The 17,587-nt window shown below is 42.5% G+C and overlaps 1 protein-coding gene across 2 annotated transcripts in view; it reads left to right on the forward strand.

The window, feature by feature from the left end:
* Positions 1–17,587, forward strand: part of LOC307215744 (sodium channel protein type 2 subunit alpha) — a 103,039-nt gene that overhangs the window by 36,078 nt on the left and 49,374 nt on the right. Inside the window, exons 2-6 of one of the 2 annotated variants that reach the window (XM_079975397.1) lie at positions 2,582–2,903; positions 11,213–11,330; positions 14,992–15,082; positions 16,732–16,860; positions 17,256–17,347. In XM_079975397.1, the coding sequence (XP_079831523.1) occupies positions 2,634–2,903; positions 11,213–11,330; positions 14,992–15,082; positions 16,732–16,860; positions 17,256–17,347 (700 nt within the window). In that variant the 5' untranslated portion in view covers positions 2,582–2,633. Of the gene's footprint in view, positions 1–2,581; positions 2,904–11,212; positions 11,331–14,991; positions 15,083–16,731; positions 16,861–17,255; positions 17,348–17,446; positions 17,539–17,587 lie in introns of both variants that reach the window. The other variant, XM_079975398.1, reaches the window with a different exon arrangement.

Consider the following 17,587-nt stretch of genomic DNA (forward strand, 5'->3'; position numbering starts at 1 on the left):
GGCAGCAGCAGGAGGCCCCATTAGCTAAAATGGTGCTTCAGGTTAAGAACAGTTTCAGGTTAAGTGTGGACCTCCGGAACGAATTAAGTACTTAATCTGAGGTACCACTGTATATGTGTTGGAAACCAGCCAGAGTGGCTGGGGCAACCCAGTCAGATGGGCGGGGTATAAATAAAATGATGTTGATGATGATGATATTAATAATAATAATAATAATAATAATAATAATAATAGAATAAAGGTAAAGGTAAAGTTACCCCTGACCATTAGGTCCAGTCGTGGACGACTTTGGGGTTGCGGCGCTCATCTCGCTTTATTGGCCGAGGGAGCCGGCGTACAGCTTCTGAGTCATGTGGCCAGCATGACTAAGCTGCTTCTGGCAAACCAGAGCAGTGCACAGAAACGCCGTTTACTTTCCCGCCAGAGCGGTTCCTATTTATCTACTTGCACTTCGTGCTTTCGAACTGCTAGGTTGGCAGGAGCAGGGACTGAGCAACGGGAGCTCACCCCGTTGCGGGGATTCCAACCGCCGACCTTCTGATCGACAAGCCCTAGGCTCTGTGGTTTAACCCATAGCGCTACCCGCGTCCCTAATAATAGAATAGGACATCCCTATTTTCATCAGAGAAATGTTGGAGGGTATATGCATATATGCTATGCACTTCTGTAGTAGGCAGAAAGACAAGTTTGATGCTGTGCACTGCGTTCAATATGAGAAGATACTCAGTTATTATTTTGCTGATTCCAGAATTCAGCCTTTTACTCAGTAGTGGACCTCGGGGTCTCAAATGTCAGTGGAGACCTGTGCAGAGCCCAAACTCGGTGTGCTGCTTCTCGCTCCACTCCAAATCATAGTTGTGGTGCCCCTGAGGCTCCACACCCAGTGTGACCAAATCGGTTCCGGTCCCCTAAATCCAGCTCTGGACTGGATGGGAGCCCATCAACTGAGGCTGAATCCCAATAAGAAAAACTGCTGTGGGAAGGTGGGTGGTTCCCATATCCTGGAACTAGGATGTATGACTTGTTCTGGGCGGAGTTATACTCCCCACAGAAAAAAATGGGTTCATAATCTGGGATTATTCCTGCATCCCACTTTGTCAGTGATGTCTCAAGAGGATTCTGTGGCTAGGAATGTGTATGTCCAGATTAGACTGGTTTTCCAGCTAACTTTTGTTCCTGGGCTGGGATAGCCTGGCCTCAGTTGTCCGTTCTCTAGTGACCTGCTTGGACTACAGTAGCGTGCTCCACGTGGGACTGCCCTTGAAGACAGTCCAGCGGCTGCAGAATGCTGCTAGGTTAGTGAATGGGCAGCTTCATGAGACCATGTGCTACTGTGTTATTAGCATAGAGTTGTTGTGCTTGAGTGAATTTTGCAAACTGTATTGATTTCTAATCTGTAATGGGAAGAATAAAATAGCACTTATTAGGAATGTTATTTTTATTCCCTTAAAATCCTTGTGATATAAATGATTACGCCTCATTTTACAGGCGAGGACTACAGCAAAGGAAAACATCCACCTGCCTAGCTAACAAGCTGTTTGATAAGTTTTTAGGCAAAGGTTCTTCTTCAACCAGGCCTTTGGCTGATTAACATTCTATGTCCTTTTAAATGTGGGTTGGTTTTTTTTTGGGGGGGGAGGGGAGAGTATTGGTTTTGTTATGTTATTATTTTTATTATGTATTTTGTGTTCTCATTTTATATTTTATGTTGTGAACCGCCCTGTGATCTTTGGATGAAGGGCAGTACAATCATGCCTTGGATCCTGAACGCCTTGCGAGTCAAAAGTTTTGGCTCCTGAACACTGCAAACCTGGAAGTGAGTGTTCCAGTTTGTGAATGTTCTTTGGAACCGGAACATCGGACGCGGCTTCCGATTGGCTGCAGGAGCTTCCTGCAGCCAATCGGAAGCTGCGCCTTGGTTTCCGAACATTTTGGAAGTCGAACGGACTTCCGGAAGAGATTCTGTTCAACTTCCGAAGTACAACTGTATACAAATTCAATCAATCAATCAATCAATCAATCAAAACAACCAGTGTGACAGCCAATGAGCTATCAGGCCCAATTTAGCGTGTTCATTGTCGCATATAAATCCCTAAATGGCTTGCGTGTGTCTTCCCCGATATAAACCATATTGGACCCTATAATTTGTAGATGAGGCCTTGTTGGTGATGCAGCCATTGGGGCCTGCTCAGTTGGTGTTGACCGATGACAGAGCCTTCTCAGTGGTGGCTCTCCATTTGTGGAAAGCCCTCTTTGGTGAGTTTGTTGCCACCATTATTAACTTCCAGCAATTGGAAAACATTCATGTTTACCCAGGCCATTGGTGGCTAAAGAATACTGCTCATGGCAACCCCGAGATTACTGGATAAAGCAATGTTTTTAACCACAACTGTTTTTAGACTGTCTTGACTGTTTTTAAAATGCTTTTTGAAATAAATTGGGGTTGTGTTTGCCATCCTGGACTCCTTTGGGAGGAAGGTGGGATTTAAATCCAGACAGTTTCTCTCTCTCTCTCTCTCTCTCTCTCTCTCTCTCTCTCTCTCTCTCTCTCTCTCTCACCCCTATGTTTTGTGTCTCCTAGCACTTTTTTATACATGGGACACAACTGTAATTAAGAAGTGCAGGATGAAAAGATGGCGCAATCAGTGCTGGTACCACCAGGACCTGACAGCTTCCGCTTTTTCACGAAAGAATCGCTGGCAGCTATTGAACAACGCATCGCTGAGGAAAAAGCGAAGAAGCCCAAACAAGAGCGCAAAGACATCGACGACGATGAAAACAAACCAAAACCCAATAGTGACTTGGAGGCTGGCAAATCACTGCCCTTTATCTATGGAGACATACCTCCGGGAATGGTGTCGGAGCCCTTGGAGGATCTCGACCCATACTACCTTAACAAAAAAGTGAGTCTTTGCTGTGAGTTTAGTGGAAGTCCCACCGGAATATGATGGGATGGAAATCCTGCAACCTTTCAGCTGAATGCTTTTTAGCCCGTGCAACTTACTGACGCTTATTATCCAATATGTTCTGTTTTTCTTAATTGACTTCACTGACGCTGCCCATAAATAAGTGCTACATATTAGTGTTTATAATATTCCCCTCCTCTACATTTGCATACAGTGAAGCAATTTTATTATATGATGCTTGGCAATTGTTGCTTACATTATCTTACACCTAGGGAAGGGCTTGAAAAATGAATGAACAGAGGTTTTATTAATTTCGCTGCTAGCAGCACATCTTCCTTTAGTAATATTTTTTTAAATTATTAAATACATTCTGCAATTGCCGTTTGGCTCCTTTATGTCATTTCTATGCAACAAGGGTTTTTACACCACATATTTTGTTTCTGAGCTGTCCAGTCTTCAGCAAGGTTTGATTTTATTTATTTATTTGCAAAATAATTCTGTACCTCCAACATTAAGAAAAACTAATAATATCATTGTGGTAAATAGCATAGCAGTAGCTGCAGAACAGTACTCTTAGAAGGACTAAGGCAGCTTTCCCATGATGCAGTGTGAAACTGTTGTGTAAGGCAGTCGATTCCATAGATGGCAGCATTTCCTTGCTTCCATATTCAGAACAATCAGGACTGGCCTTCCCATGAAGCAGTGTGAAGCCGTTACTTATTCCACGTATTACGTCCTTGCCTCTGGGTGCTATTCCATAGGAGCAGGGCATAATTTTACCCATTAATTTCCGCTTTGAAAATGTTTAAGGGCTGAACTGTACTTCTCCCTCCTATGCAATCTGTATATTAAGCCCCGCTCAATGAAGAATCGTTAACTTTCAAAGGTTATGTCTTTCAGATGACTTATTCTGAATCAAGTTGTTTTACTGTGGGGAACAAATGGTAGGTTGCAGTTGAAAGGTAGATAAGGTTCCTCGCTTACCCTCTGCCTGGCCCTCTCCCGCAAAGTAAAAGGCAACTCAACCATGAGGATTTTAATCTTGGCTGGAAATGTCATTGATTTGATTAGATGTAGATGTACCATTTCATTAGAAACAGAGAGGTGACGCTTTCACTTAACTCTGCTTAGCTATACATGGGCAGATGCATGGATAATTTCTGTGATTTTTCCCATGAACCCAGATCTTCCTGTTTTGAGCATAAAACAGCCCTCAGACATGGCATCTCAACAGAAAACACTATATTAGGAAAGACTTCTTTTAAAAAAGTATATGAAACAATCAGACTGGAAGTGAAACATCAGACCAAGTCCAGCATTTTGCAAAGACAGATATCTTTCAGAGCTCACAAATGTGTAGGTCTCCTTTTGTTGTTTTCCCTAGTATTCCTTAATTTCAGGTGGCGTGCCTCTGTATGTGGAGGTTCCACTAAGTTCTCAAGAATCATTGCCATTGATAGGCCTATCTGCTCTGATTCTCTTTTAAAGTGGCTATATATAGCAATGAATTTTGAAGTTCACATTGTATGAAGAAGGTGTGTATCTCCTTTGTTAAAGAGTAACCCTTTGGAAACTAATTAGGCTCTTGAATTATTTGTTCAACAATACAGAAGCTGGGAAAAAAGAACAATGGCAGCCCCACTTAGGGTGGTTGTTGCTTGTTGGCTTGTATGTTTTTTTTTGCAGGTAATTTATGCAACATGTCATCGACACAAAAATAGTGTGTTAGTATTGGATGTATACCGCACCATCCATTTGCCATTTTGCTTTCATAATTGTTCTGCAGTATTTCTACATTATTGCCATATGGAGGGGCACTCTTGTTCTATAGCACAACGAAAATAGGACAATAGAAACTCAGGATATATGTGGTATGAAAAGTTATAGGAATTTAGCAGGAAATTATGAGACATGCACCTATTGCAAACAAAGCAGCTTGATTGTTACAAGCTTGGTGGATCAGGGGAATGCTGTTGATGTAGTGTATCTTGATTTCAGTAAGCCTTTTAAAAATGTCTCCCATGATATTATTGTGGAGAAGCTGGTAAAATGTGGGCTGGATGAGGTAACTGTTTGGTGGATTTGTAGATGGTTGACTGACCAAATGCAAAGAGTACTCACTAATGCTGGCATGGCCAGACTTGACCCTTCAGATATTTTGGGACTACAATTCCCATCATCCCTGACCACTGGTCCTGTTAGCTAGGGATGATGGGAGTTGTAGTCCCAAAACAGCTGGAGGGCCAGTTTGGCCATGCCTGCGCTAATGGATCCTCATCATCCTGGGGAAAAAGTGACAAGTTGGGTGCTGCAGGGTTCTGTCCTAGGACATCATTGTTCAAGATCTTTATAAATGACTTGGATGAAGGAATTGAGGGGATGCTCATCAAATTTGCAGATGACACCAAACTGGGATGGGTCACGAATGCCGCGGAAGACAGAATTGGGATTAAAGATGACTTTAACAGATTGGAGAACAGGCCACAAACTAACAAAATGAATTTCAGTAAGGACAAGTGTAAAGTTCTACACTTGGGAACTTAGATGGTCTTCAGCTGCCTCACCTTTTGTAGCTCCCCCAAACCAGGAGCTGAAGCTGTTTTCTTCTAGATACGTTTTATGAGGAAAGATGGGGAGAAAGTGGATGAGGCTTGAAGAATAAAACACCTGCGAGAGGGAAAGACATTGTGAAAAATTAAGTGCAAACATTCGGGGCTCAGAGATGATCAGAAGGAGCAACTTCTTGTTGCTACAGAAAGAGTCCTTTATGCTTCCAAGGATTCAGATTAGGCCACCTACTTGCTAATCCTTTGGCCCTCCTGTTTTAAGTGAATGGGTCCAGATTGCCTGCTTACGCTTCCTCAGGGATGTGCAGGGCTCCGGGTCACATCATGGCTGTCTTCAGAACAAGAGGGAAGGGCACTCCTTTCACCTCACCCTGTCTCTGAGCAGAGAGGAAGCCCTAGTTCTACCTCACCCCATATATGTGTATTCAGGATCAAACCTAGATGTCCCTTGGAATTCAGGGAATTATTGCTTGCTGAAATCAAAAGGCAAAGCTTCTCGAGCATAAATTTGGTGTAAAGTTTTAACTGCAGATTTCCCACCCACCCCTTTGCTGTTTCTAAATGAGAAGGCATTTTTTTTATTTTAAAAAAAAATGTGATGGAGCTGTTATAGGAGGATTGTGAATAAAATATAAATGGTTACTTGATTGCTGTTGATGGCTAAATGTAGGCATGAGAGCACAAGCAATTCATAAAAAGAATGAAATAGGAGGATTAAATGTATTAGCGGCGGCAAAAACCTGGCAGAGAAACAAAACTTGCAATCTTGGCAGGCATGAAGGAAAACAGCCATTGTAGTTATGCAAGTGTCTACTCTCTTGTCGGGGGATAGACAAATATCTCAAGTGCTTCCTATAGCACCTGATAGTAAAAGCAAACCAGCCCTTGTGGCCTGAGTTTGTGAGGTACGTTAGACTTGAACACGTGCAAGCAATTATTCTAAACTCTTCATATTTGAATGTATTACTGCAGCAAAGCAGATGTCACTGAAGGTTTGAGGGACAGCTTACCAGTTCATTCCTTCTCTTTTTTGAACAAAACAAGGACTGAAGGTTTTAAATGCAGTTAGATAAATAAGCTAAGCACTTGCACCCTAATGCAGTCAGATATGACTTTGCTTCAAAGGCGGTGGGACCTTACAGCGGAATCCTAAACAGGTATACTCAGAAGTAAACCCCATTGCGTTCAATGAGACTTACTCCCTGGGAAGTGAGTGTAGGGTTCACTCCTAAGCACACTTACTGGGTTGTAAGCCTCACAGAGTTCAGGAAACCTCTGAGTAAACCTGCAGGCGGATTATGTTGTTAAAACACATAAAACTGCAAACCTGAAGACGTTGCAAAACTGCAGGCCTGAAGTTGTTGCTTAGGAACACAGGGAACTGACTTTTACTGAGTCAGTGTTGTCTACCCTGACTTGCCAGTGACTCTCCAGGATTTCAGACAGGAGACATTCCTAGCCTTGTCCTGGAGGACGCCAGGGATTGAACCTGGAACATTTTGTGTGCCAAGCAGATGGTCACCCACTGCCAAGCTACCGCTGTGCAGTTGTAGGAAGCCATTTCTAAGCATCAACAGGGCCGATGAGGTAATAGGGATGAGGGGGCCGTAATAACAAGCTGTATCTATTCTGAATCCTCATGCTGTTCTGACCAAATGCCGCACTGCTCTACCTGCATGCAGACTAATCCTTTTTAAAAAAACAACAGCAGCTGTCTTGAAAACAACTGCAAGGACAGAGCCAGTAAAACCCAAATCCAGTTCTCAAGTGGAGGCTCTATCTTTAAAATTCACACACAGTGATCTTTCAGGTCCTGGCTGGAAGTTAAATGCAGTGCCGTGCAGCCAGTTGCCACAGAGGGTTACATAAGAATATAAAAACAGAAGAGCCCCACTGGATCAGGCCAATGGCCCATCGAGAGCAGCATCCTGTTCTTACCGTGGCCAACTAGATGCCTATGCAATTCCCAGCAACCAGTATGTAGAAGCAGTTTGCCGCTGACACGGGAGGTAATATAGCCATTGATGGCCTTACCCTCCACAGATTTCTCTAATCCCATTTTAAAACCAACTTGGTGTCAATCACTAGGTGTTGTGAAAGCAGAGTTCATAATTTCACTATACGCTGTGTGATGGAGTCCCTCCTTAAGTATTAAGTTAGTCGTGACTAACGTAAATCCATCGTTTTCAACTGATCTAACTCTGACTATGAGGGATGCAGGTGGCGCTGTGGGTTAAAGCCTCAGCGCCTAGGGCTTGCCGATCGAAAGGTCGGCGGTTCGAATCCCTGCGGCGGGTTGCACTCCCGCTGCTCGGTCCCAGCGCCTGCCAACCTAGCAGTTCGAAAGCACCTCTGGGTGCAAGTAGATAAATAGGGACCGCTTACCAGCGGGAAGGTAAACGGCGTTTTCGTGTGCGGCTCTGGCTCTGGCTCTGGCCAGAGCAGCGATGTCACGCTGGCCACGTGACCCGGAAGTGTCTCCGGACAGCGCTGGCCCCTGGCCTCTTAAGTGAGATGGGCGCACAACCCCAGAGTCTGTCAAGACTGGCCCGTACGGGCAGGGGTACCTTTACCTTTACCTTTACCTTTAACTCTGACTATGACTTTTGGGCTGCAGCCCAGGATGCTTAAAAGTCACCAGGTCCTTGCATTGTTTTCCATATCAGGTGTCGCGAAGGAGAACAGCAATATTACATTTATATTTGTAAACTTATTTTTAGGCTCCCTTTTTAGGCCCACGCATAAAAACACAATGCATCTGAAAACAAAAACTAGGTGTTTTAAATGGCAGCAGTACAAAATTGTTTTAAAATATAGGCCACTTTAGAAAACAAAATAAAATGGCAGTGTGGATTCTAGCAGCTAAAAAAGTATGCATTCTAAAAAAAAAGGTCTCTAGGTTAAAAAATATATAGGCCTAATTTGGCCTATATATATAAGGCCCCATCCGGGGGGGGGGGGGGGGGCAACGGAGTCTGAAATAAATAGGGTTTTTTTTTTTAATTCACCAAGATTTGCAGAGTTAAAGCCACGTGAACTTTGAGGAGAGAGTATTCTCCTTCTACATGTGACCAGCAGTCTGGAGAATAGTTTTGTTGTTTAGTCATCGTAGTCATGTTCGAGTCTCCGTGACCCCATGAACCAGAGCATGCTTTGGAAGCTCTCACTTTCTTCTCAAAGCTTCTCCTTTTTTATGTCCATGGAGTTTTCTTGGCAAAATACTGGAGTGGTTTGCCAGTTCCTTCTCCAGGTGGATCGCATTTAGTCTAAGCTCTCGGCTATGACCTGTCCGTCTTGGGTGGCCCTGCAGGGCATAGCTCATAGCTTCTCTGAGTTATTCAAGCCCCTTCGCCACGACGAGGCAGCGATCCATGAAGGAGTGGAGAATAGTAGTGCAGTGCTAAATCATGAAGTTCAGGAGCTCATCATGACAGCCTCCGTAGTCAAGGAAGCAGCAGCGTCACATGAGGACAGGCAGTGGCATCCTCCTGCAGTTGTGATGCACCTGGTGAGGATGGATGGGCTGAGGTGGCAGTGAGGTTGGAGGAACTCTGGGTTGCTGTGATTGGCCCACAGGTAAATGCAGCCCTCCCCATACTAGCGCTACTGGGAGCATCGCTGCCACTGTTCCCCCCTCATGTGCTGCTGCTGCAAGAAAGTGCTACCGTTTAAACTGCCCACATGAAGTTGAAACCCCAGCAAAGAAAATAATATCCGTCCTCTGCTTGGTTATTTTTCTCATTTGTATTTGCTCTCTGTGTTCCAATCTGTCACAAGCCTCATTAGTGTATCCCCATTCATGGACCAGAGCAAGGAAGGTAGTTAACTTGGTGCTGCGGTGGCAGATGATATCAGTGCTCCCACTCTCAGGAGGGGAAGGCCTCTGAAGCAGAGAAGTCATAACGTTCTCGTACGTCGGGCAGAAAAAAAGCATCTGCTGTCCAGGTAGTTTTATACAGTTGGTGTATGATTGATTAGCTGAATTCGCCTCAGATCAAGTGTTAAAATGTTCGCCACACCGCTTGGCAGCTTTGTGAAAGTGGCCAGCTTATAAATGGTCATTTACGCTCATCAAGTAGCAGATCTCAGCCATCCTGATAATTCTATGTAGTAGATAGCAGACATAAGCCGCCTTCTGTTCTCCATTCTGTGTACGTTGCCAGCATTTTAAAATTTCATCTTAAGAGGGAACGTGACTGGAGCTCACCCAGTTATGTGATAAGGAAACAGAACTCATATTCTGAGTCCTTGAATATTTCTAAAGGAACCCAGAGCAGGGTCCAGGAGAGTGTTCATAACAAAACACTCCCCAAACATTATTTTACAGCAAAAGCCCCTTAACGTGCTATATAGCTTAATGCTTAATTAACCCGGATGCTGTGAGAAGTGTTTCTTCTAATCCACAAGACAGGAGGTTGCTTAGGCAACCAGTCTGACTTGATATCTGGTATAGCAAAGAAGCCATCGCAGAGTGAGGACCGGTCATTTGAATCCAGTAGATAACAGGCAAGATTAGGTGTTAATGCTGCTTGGGAATTTTAAGAAATCTGTATGTGTTCAAGAGGCCAGGCATCTCTCGCATGTGCGCATGCACTGCTCCAAAAGTCGCTGTACCACATCAGTTACTTCAGCAAAGCAGCCACTTGAATTGTCTGTAGGGCAAATTCACGCAGGTGAATGACTTCAGTGTGACCCCTCCTGTCCGTTCCTTTCTGGGAAAATGAATTGTGTGAATATCAGCTGAGGAGATACCCAGCGGTTTCCCAAAAGTGGCCCTGAGGCCCTGGATATTGCAGCAGAATTATACCCTTTTCCTGCACCAAGCATTCCTTCATTCAGTTTGGAGTACAACCAGAACAGGCAACCTGTAGGTTCAGATGTTCAAAACTTTTTTGGCACGTTTGAACCTACACATTAGAACACACACACCCCATTCTTTTTTTTTTGACACATTCACTTTTTTGACACATTTGAACTTGAGCTTCCTAGCTATTGAGAGCCAAATCTTCCTAAAAGTTGATGTTGTAACCTTTCTACCTGGCCGGGTGGAGCTGTTCGGTTGCAGTGCTCCACAGAGCAAGGCCTGCCCATTGATCTCAGTCAACTTACCTGTGCCTGACTCCGAGTAGGACCAGGCTGTTGGGGAGGAACAGCTGAATGGCTGAGGCTGTTACCTGCCTGCAACACACTTCTGGTTCTATCTTCGCAAGAAACTGGTCTGCAGTCATAATGGTAGGAGGAAGCAAAACACACTTCTCCACAATGGCCTGAGGGCCTGGGCTTCGTGTGGTGTGCCCCAAATCTCCTTCCACTTTTAAAAAACGTTTTTAAAACAAAGTTTATATGGCAGCTGGGCGCACTGCAAAGTGCAGTGCTGGGAAGCCACCCACCACCTTAATTTCTCAGAGCCTCAATTAGCATATGCAAATTTTATGCAAATTTCTGTTACGGACCAGCCAGCCAAAATCTAATTCCTAGTATTGGTTGGGAAGAGCTGATGCCTGCCTTGTATGTCTGGCTGTGCCTTGAGACTGAATCCTGAACCTGATTGGTTGAGTAGCCTTATGGAAATCATGGTATTAACTGAATTAGATAGGGAAGGTTTTCTTTTGTGTATACTGTTCTCTAACCAAGCTTCTGTATCTCTGTGTTTCAGTCCCTGAGTCAATGTTACACAGGTCAATGTTACATGCCGCGAATCAATTCTTTCCCCATTCTCTCTGTCCCTTTTTCTTCCAGACATTTATAGTATTGAATAAAGGGAAGGCGATCTTCCGATTCAGTGCCACTTCCGCCGTGTATATGTTAACTCCATTCAACCCTCTTAGAAAAATAGCTATTAAAATTTTGGTACATTCATATCCTTTTCAAGTGGTTACTTCACAACCAGTGAAACGGTGCTACTCTGTTTTTCGGTGCTATGGTTCTTTCCAGGCATTTGGTCCCAGGGAGCCCATATAATCACAACATGCCCCAAGCAGCTGCCTTGTTCTTTATGATGGTAAGGTGGCCCTGGCAAGCAGGGGAACAGAAGGGAATCAAGTGTGGCAAGAAGTGCTGGCTTGCTGTTGAATTTACCTTTGGAATGCCAAGAATGCAACCTCTACCTTTCCATTTTGCTCTAAGTGTCAAATGCACCTTTGGGTATACTTGCTTTCATTGGATAATCCAAGAAAATTTTTAATGAGCAAAGCTATACCTGTGTGGAGAAGGGAGCAGAATTGCAGGGAGGCAAACAGAAGCATCTCACGAGTGACAAATTCCAGCGCTGGAGGGGATTCCAGTTCCATTTTTTTAATTCCCAGTTTGCAGGTAACCAGAGGAGACCTAACATCCTTAAACTCGCATGGCTTGGCAGAAGCACTGACTGCTTCTTTGTTCTTTAGAACCGTCAAGCTAAAAACAGCTGTTAAAGAGAAGGGCTGAAGTATTTCTAAGTCGAAAGCTAAGGAGATCTGAAGCATGTCCTGGGAATCCCTTGCGCACTACTCTGAGGAAGGGCATGATGCAAATGTAATAAGTGAACATCTGAATATGCATGTAGACGTCTTCCGTAAAATAAAAGAGCTCTACACATTCCTTAGTTTATGGTGCCATCCTGTGGCCATTGAGAGCCTATCATGTCTAGGTAATTAAACAGTATGCATTTGTGTGGGGATGTTCCCTTAAGTTACTGAGCCTTTGAATGACAGAGGAAATAATTTCTATTGCGAAGGTGAAGAGAACAAGTTATGTCCAGTGTTCATAGTGATGTAAACTCCGGATCATTCTGAGTGGGGCTCTTCCTTAGCCTTTTCCCCATCCCCCAGGTGGGCAGGTTTCCCTCCCATGAGTGGAAGCCCAGTTTTCCCATACGGCAGCTTCCCTGGTGATCCATTGACAGCAGTCGAGATGGGCTAAAGCCAGCAAAACATTTAGTGCTGTCTCCCTAAAGAGGCAGCAATTGTTGGCTTGATCAAACAATCACACCTGGAGTATCTAGAATAATGTATATATATATGGGCATAGGAAACTACCAGGGCACTGGTCCATTTTGCTCATACTGAGTGGCAGCAACTCTCCAGAGTCTTTTCCAGTTGTACCTGGAGACGCTGGGATTGAATTTGGGCCCTTTTGCAGCTGCTTCCCTGTTGGCTTTTCCTTTTTTTTTTTTTAAAAAAAAATATTTATTAAGAATTTTTCATTTACAGTAAAAAAAAAAAATGAACATAACATTGCATATCACATATTTTCTTATCACTTCTGGACTTCCTCACATCTCCCGCTCCTACGTTCTAGTTTAATACACTTAAAACAACAATTTATTCCCTTATCTCCATCCTTACTGTCAAATTTCGAATATATTTCAAATTTTAGATACGTTTATTTCAATCCTTACAAAAGAAAATTTAATTTAGCCTAATAATTATCTAAAAAAAAAATAGGTTTTTCATCTTATATTTAAATTATCTTCATGATTTACTTCATCTATTTTGATGGTGCCAATTTGTCTAAAATCAAGCATCCTGCTTAACACTCATACAGTTTACAATATTTTTGCAGATAAAGCTTAAATTTTTTCCAGTCCTCTTCAACAATTTCTTCTCCCAGGTCTCGGATTCTGCCAGTCATCTCAGCCAGTTCCATGTAGTTCATCAGTTGCATCTGCCATTCTTCCAGTGTGGGTAGATCTTGGGTTTTCCAGTATTTAGCAATAAGTATCCTTGCTGCTGTTGTTGCATACATGAAAAAAGTTCGGTCTTTCTTTAACACCCCTTGGCCGACAATACCCAAAAGGAAGGCCTCTGGTTTCTTAAGGAAGGTATACTTAAATACCTTTTTCAGCTCATTATATATCATTTCCCAGAAGACCTTCACCTTAGGACAGGTCCACCAAAGGTGAAAGAACGTTCCTTCATTTTCCTTACATTTCCAACACTTATTATCAGACAAGTGGTATATTTTTGCAAGTTTGACTGGGGTCATGTACCATCTATATATCATTTTCATTACATTTTCTTTCAGAGCATTACATGCAGTGAAATTCAACCCAGTAGTCCACAACTTTTCCCAGTCCTCAAACATAATATTATACCCTATGTCCTGTGCCCACTTTATCATAGCCGATTTAACCGTTTCATCTTGTGTGTTCCATTTTAACAGCAAGTTGTACATTCTTGAAAGTACCTTGGTCTTAGGTTCTAGCAATTCCGTTTCTAATTTCGATTTTTCCACCTGGAATCCTAATTTTTTATCAAGTTTAAAAACTTCTTTAATCTGGGCGTAGTGTAACCAATCTCGCACTTTATCTTTCATTTTCTCCTGACTCTGCAATTTCCAATTGTCTCCTTCTTTTTCTAATATTTCCCAATACTTTGGCCATTTGGCCTCCATACTGAGTCTTTTTCGGGCCTTGGCTTCCAATGGTGAAAGCCACCTTGGAGTTTTATTTTCCAATAAGTCTTTATATTTTGTCCAGACATTAAACACTGCCTTTCTGACAATATGGTTCTTAAAAGCCTTATGAATCTTAGCCTTATCGTACCATAGATATGCATGCCAACCAAACGCATTGTTGAAACCTTCCAAATCCAATACATCAGTGTCCTCCAGAAGTAGCCAGTCTTTTAGCCAGCAGAAAGCTGCTGCTTCATAATACAGCCTTAAGTCTGGCAGGGCAAAGCCCCCTCTTTCTTTCACATCAGTTAGTATCTTAAACTTGATTCTGGGCTTTTTGCCCTGCCAGACAAATTTGGAAATATCTCTCTGCCACTTCTGGAAGCACTCTGTTTTATCCACAATCTGTAATGTTTGAAACAAAAACAACATTTTTGGCAATACATTCATCTTTACAGCGGCGATTCGGCCTAACAAAGAAAGTTTCAATCTTGTCCAACTTTCTCCCTGTTGGCTTTTCCATTGTTTTCACAAACAACAGCAAGAACATAAAACCCTACCTTATTATGGAATCTTGCCATGTTTTGAACATACTAAAAAATCTACCTTAGATGAGATAAACTTTTGATTCACATTTGAAACTAATTGTCAGGTGGCAAATGGTAACCTACAGCATACACACAGACAGAGTTCAGAAAGCCTTCATCTGACCTCATCATTTTCAGCCTAATGTTCCATATTCTGAAACATCATTTTGAAGTTGCCTGCCACTTTGCTGAGCACAATAATGTTTAGCGGTGTCATCACAGTTTAGACTTACATTTGCATCTTAATATTATACCGGCCACCCACATCCGACTCAAACCACTTGTTTCTACTTCTGATCCAGAAGTAAAATGGCTTTATCTTTCCTTCCCTGAAAAACAACAGCAACAATTTAATATTTCAGAAAGGCTATTAGAATGTCCATCAGTCCACCTATTTTCTTTTAAATATGGAGTGCTATGTGAGGAGGTTATGCGATGTTCCCTGAGCATCATAAAAACCACAGGAAAGATTGGAAGTGAACCAGAATGTACTGTTGATGTAATCAATTTTTCTTACGATGAGTTCTCAAGAATATGTTCCTTAACAATAACATACATTATTCAGCATGCTTATTATGTGCACTATTTTGACCAACTGTGTATTTATGACCATGAGTAACCCTCCGGACTGGACAAAGAATGTAGAGTAAGTTGAATCTAATCACTATTCAATGTGTTAATGAATATATGATGCATGTGTATGTGTGTGTGTATATATATATATATATAGAGTCATCCAAGGGGCAGTTCTGTTGGCAAGAAACCAACAATGCTGGTTCTTGTTACACGGGTTCCCACATTATGCAAGCATGCATTTGTGCCCAAGATTGACCCCGACTTGTTCACATTTTACACTTTTAAGCTAAAACAGAACTCAAGGATAATGCCTGACTGGACCATTTTCTGTGCTCAAGAACTGATCTTTGCTTCCCTCTGCCTCTTGCTATTTCCCAATTCAAAAGGCAATTAAAATGCATGATGGTGATAGAATCAGATTTGTAATATGGTACCCAGGGATGTAACAACAGTCATGTGACTTCTTTCAATTTGGACACAACCCAATGTGGGTGGGAAGGTAAACCCCACACTTGCTGTCTGATAACAATGGCATGTGACCAAAGGTTGCAGACAATCAGCTACAAATTCACTCTTCGAAATGTCAGATCAAGCAGAAACTATGCCACTGAAATTGGCAAGTGAGGAAAAGCTCCAGGCTAGAGGGGAGATCAAAGCTGAACACTCTAGGAAGGAGGACGAGCCACCTGCCCTTCTTTGCACACTGGTTTCCTTTTTCTTTTCTTCTTTTCTATTAAAATAGAATGGGGGAAATTTATTGGTTACTTGAGGACACATTGTAAACAAATCAGAACATTAGCGGGATTGATATAAATGCATTCAGTAAGAGATAATCAAGGGGAGGAAAAGGGGAAATTTATAAATATATTTGAATTGGATGTGCAGTAACAAAAAGATAGGAAATGCCCCCAAAGTCCAGCATTACCTGTTCTTCTGCTGAACCATCATGGCGACATCTACCCCCAACAAAACAGCAGAAAGTGATTTTATCCTTCTGGCAGTCCTCCTCTATTTCGGACCCCAAGTATAGAATCACAGCCTTGGAAAGGGTCCAGGGAGGACATCCAGCCCCACTGCAAATCATACAACAATATAATTCCCTGGCCTGTCCTAAGACGGTTGGAGCATATAAAGCCAATTCTGGGCCCGACTGAACTGGCTGCCAATTAGTTTCTGACCCAATACAAAGTCCTGTTTGTAAAAATATAATTTTATTTTTCATTTTCAACTTTTACAAACATTTTAGCCAGAAAAAACAAAGTCTTTACACATCTAATTTACCTTCCCCTCAACTTCCCTCTCTTCTGCACACCTAGTTTACTCTGTTTTTGCATCTTCTTAGTAGCTGAGGAAGAAGTGAAATTAACCAGTAAGAAGACATGTAAACAGTAGAAGCCAACCAGTCAGTCTTCTCCCTCCTTGCCTATGTGACTTTGATCTCTCCCAGCTTTCTGCTGCTAGTGGTGGTGGTGAGGGGAAGCGTTAGGAATCCTGACACTGTGAGCATTGCATATAAACCAGCTCTGCCTCATACCTGCTTTGTGCACCTGGGTTGTCATCCAGAGACAGAGTTCATAGCTTTCCCTTTGGAAAACAATTCTGACATCTCCCCCTCCCCCCGCCACCCGATTTTATAATTGTCAGTTTTCTGTTGGGAATGTTTTGTTGAAATCATTAATACTTGTTTTCTGTTAACTGTTGCACTGATATTTTCTTCAGATACACATTCACGGGAATTTATACCTTTGAATCACTAATAAAAATTCTTGCAAGGGGCTTCTGTTTAGAAGATTTCACTTTCCTCCGGGATCCTTGGAACTGGCTTGACTTCACTGTCATTACATTTGCGTAAGTATTTTTTTGCAGTATTTAAAGGGGGGGGGGGGTTGTTAGTCACTGGTAACCTCAAGTTGAGACAGGGAGAACCTTTAGAGAAAGAGATATACAGTATTGTTGATTTTTAGCATCCCAGAATGGAGACTGTGCTGCAGAACCATATTAGAATTTCTGCCGTTTGTATTGTAACTAACTCTGGCTTAGCCCTCTTAAAATAAGCTTGTTTCATATCTTGTCTTCTTTTCTGTTCACTGGAATGGAAGCTACCTCTCAAGTTCCCAAATTAGTTTAAAATAAAGCAGTGTGATTTGTTCGTTGACATTTTAATTTAATCTGAGAAAAGGCCCCCCCAAGCAAGTAACATAAAGTCTGCCTCAATTCTGAATAACTGTGATTTGATTCTACAGGTATGTAACAGAATTTGTAAACCTAGGCAATGTTTCAGCTCTTCGAACTTTCAGAGTATTGAGAGCTTTGAAAACTATTTCTGTAATCCCAGGTAAGAAGTGAGTGGAATGATGAAGTGTCAGGCCCCTTGTATCTCCAACTGTTTTTTGTGTGCTGTCATTGTGTTTGTGTGTGAACTCCCCTATTGCAGATATGTGACAGAGTTTGTGGACCTGGGCAATGTCTCAGCGTTGAGAACATTCAGAGTTCTCCGGGCATTGAAAACAATATCAGTCATTCCAGGTGAGAGCTAGGTTAAACACGGAGGCTGACCTTTCAAAGCTCCATTAAA

The sequence above is a fragment of the Podarcis cretensis genome (genome assembly GCF_951804945.1).
Source record: "Podarcis cretensis genome assembly, chromosome: 1".
NCBI classification, from domain to species: Eukaryota; Metazoa; Chordata; class Lepidosauria; order Squamata; family Lacertidae; genus Podarcis; species Podarcis cretensis.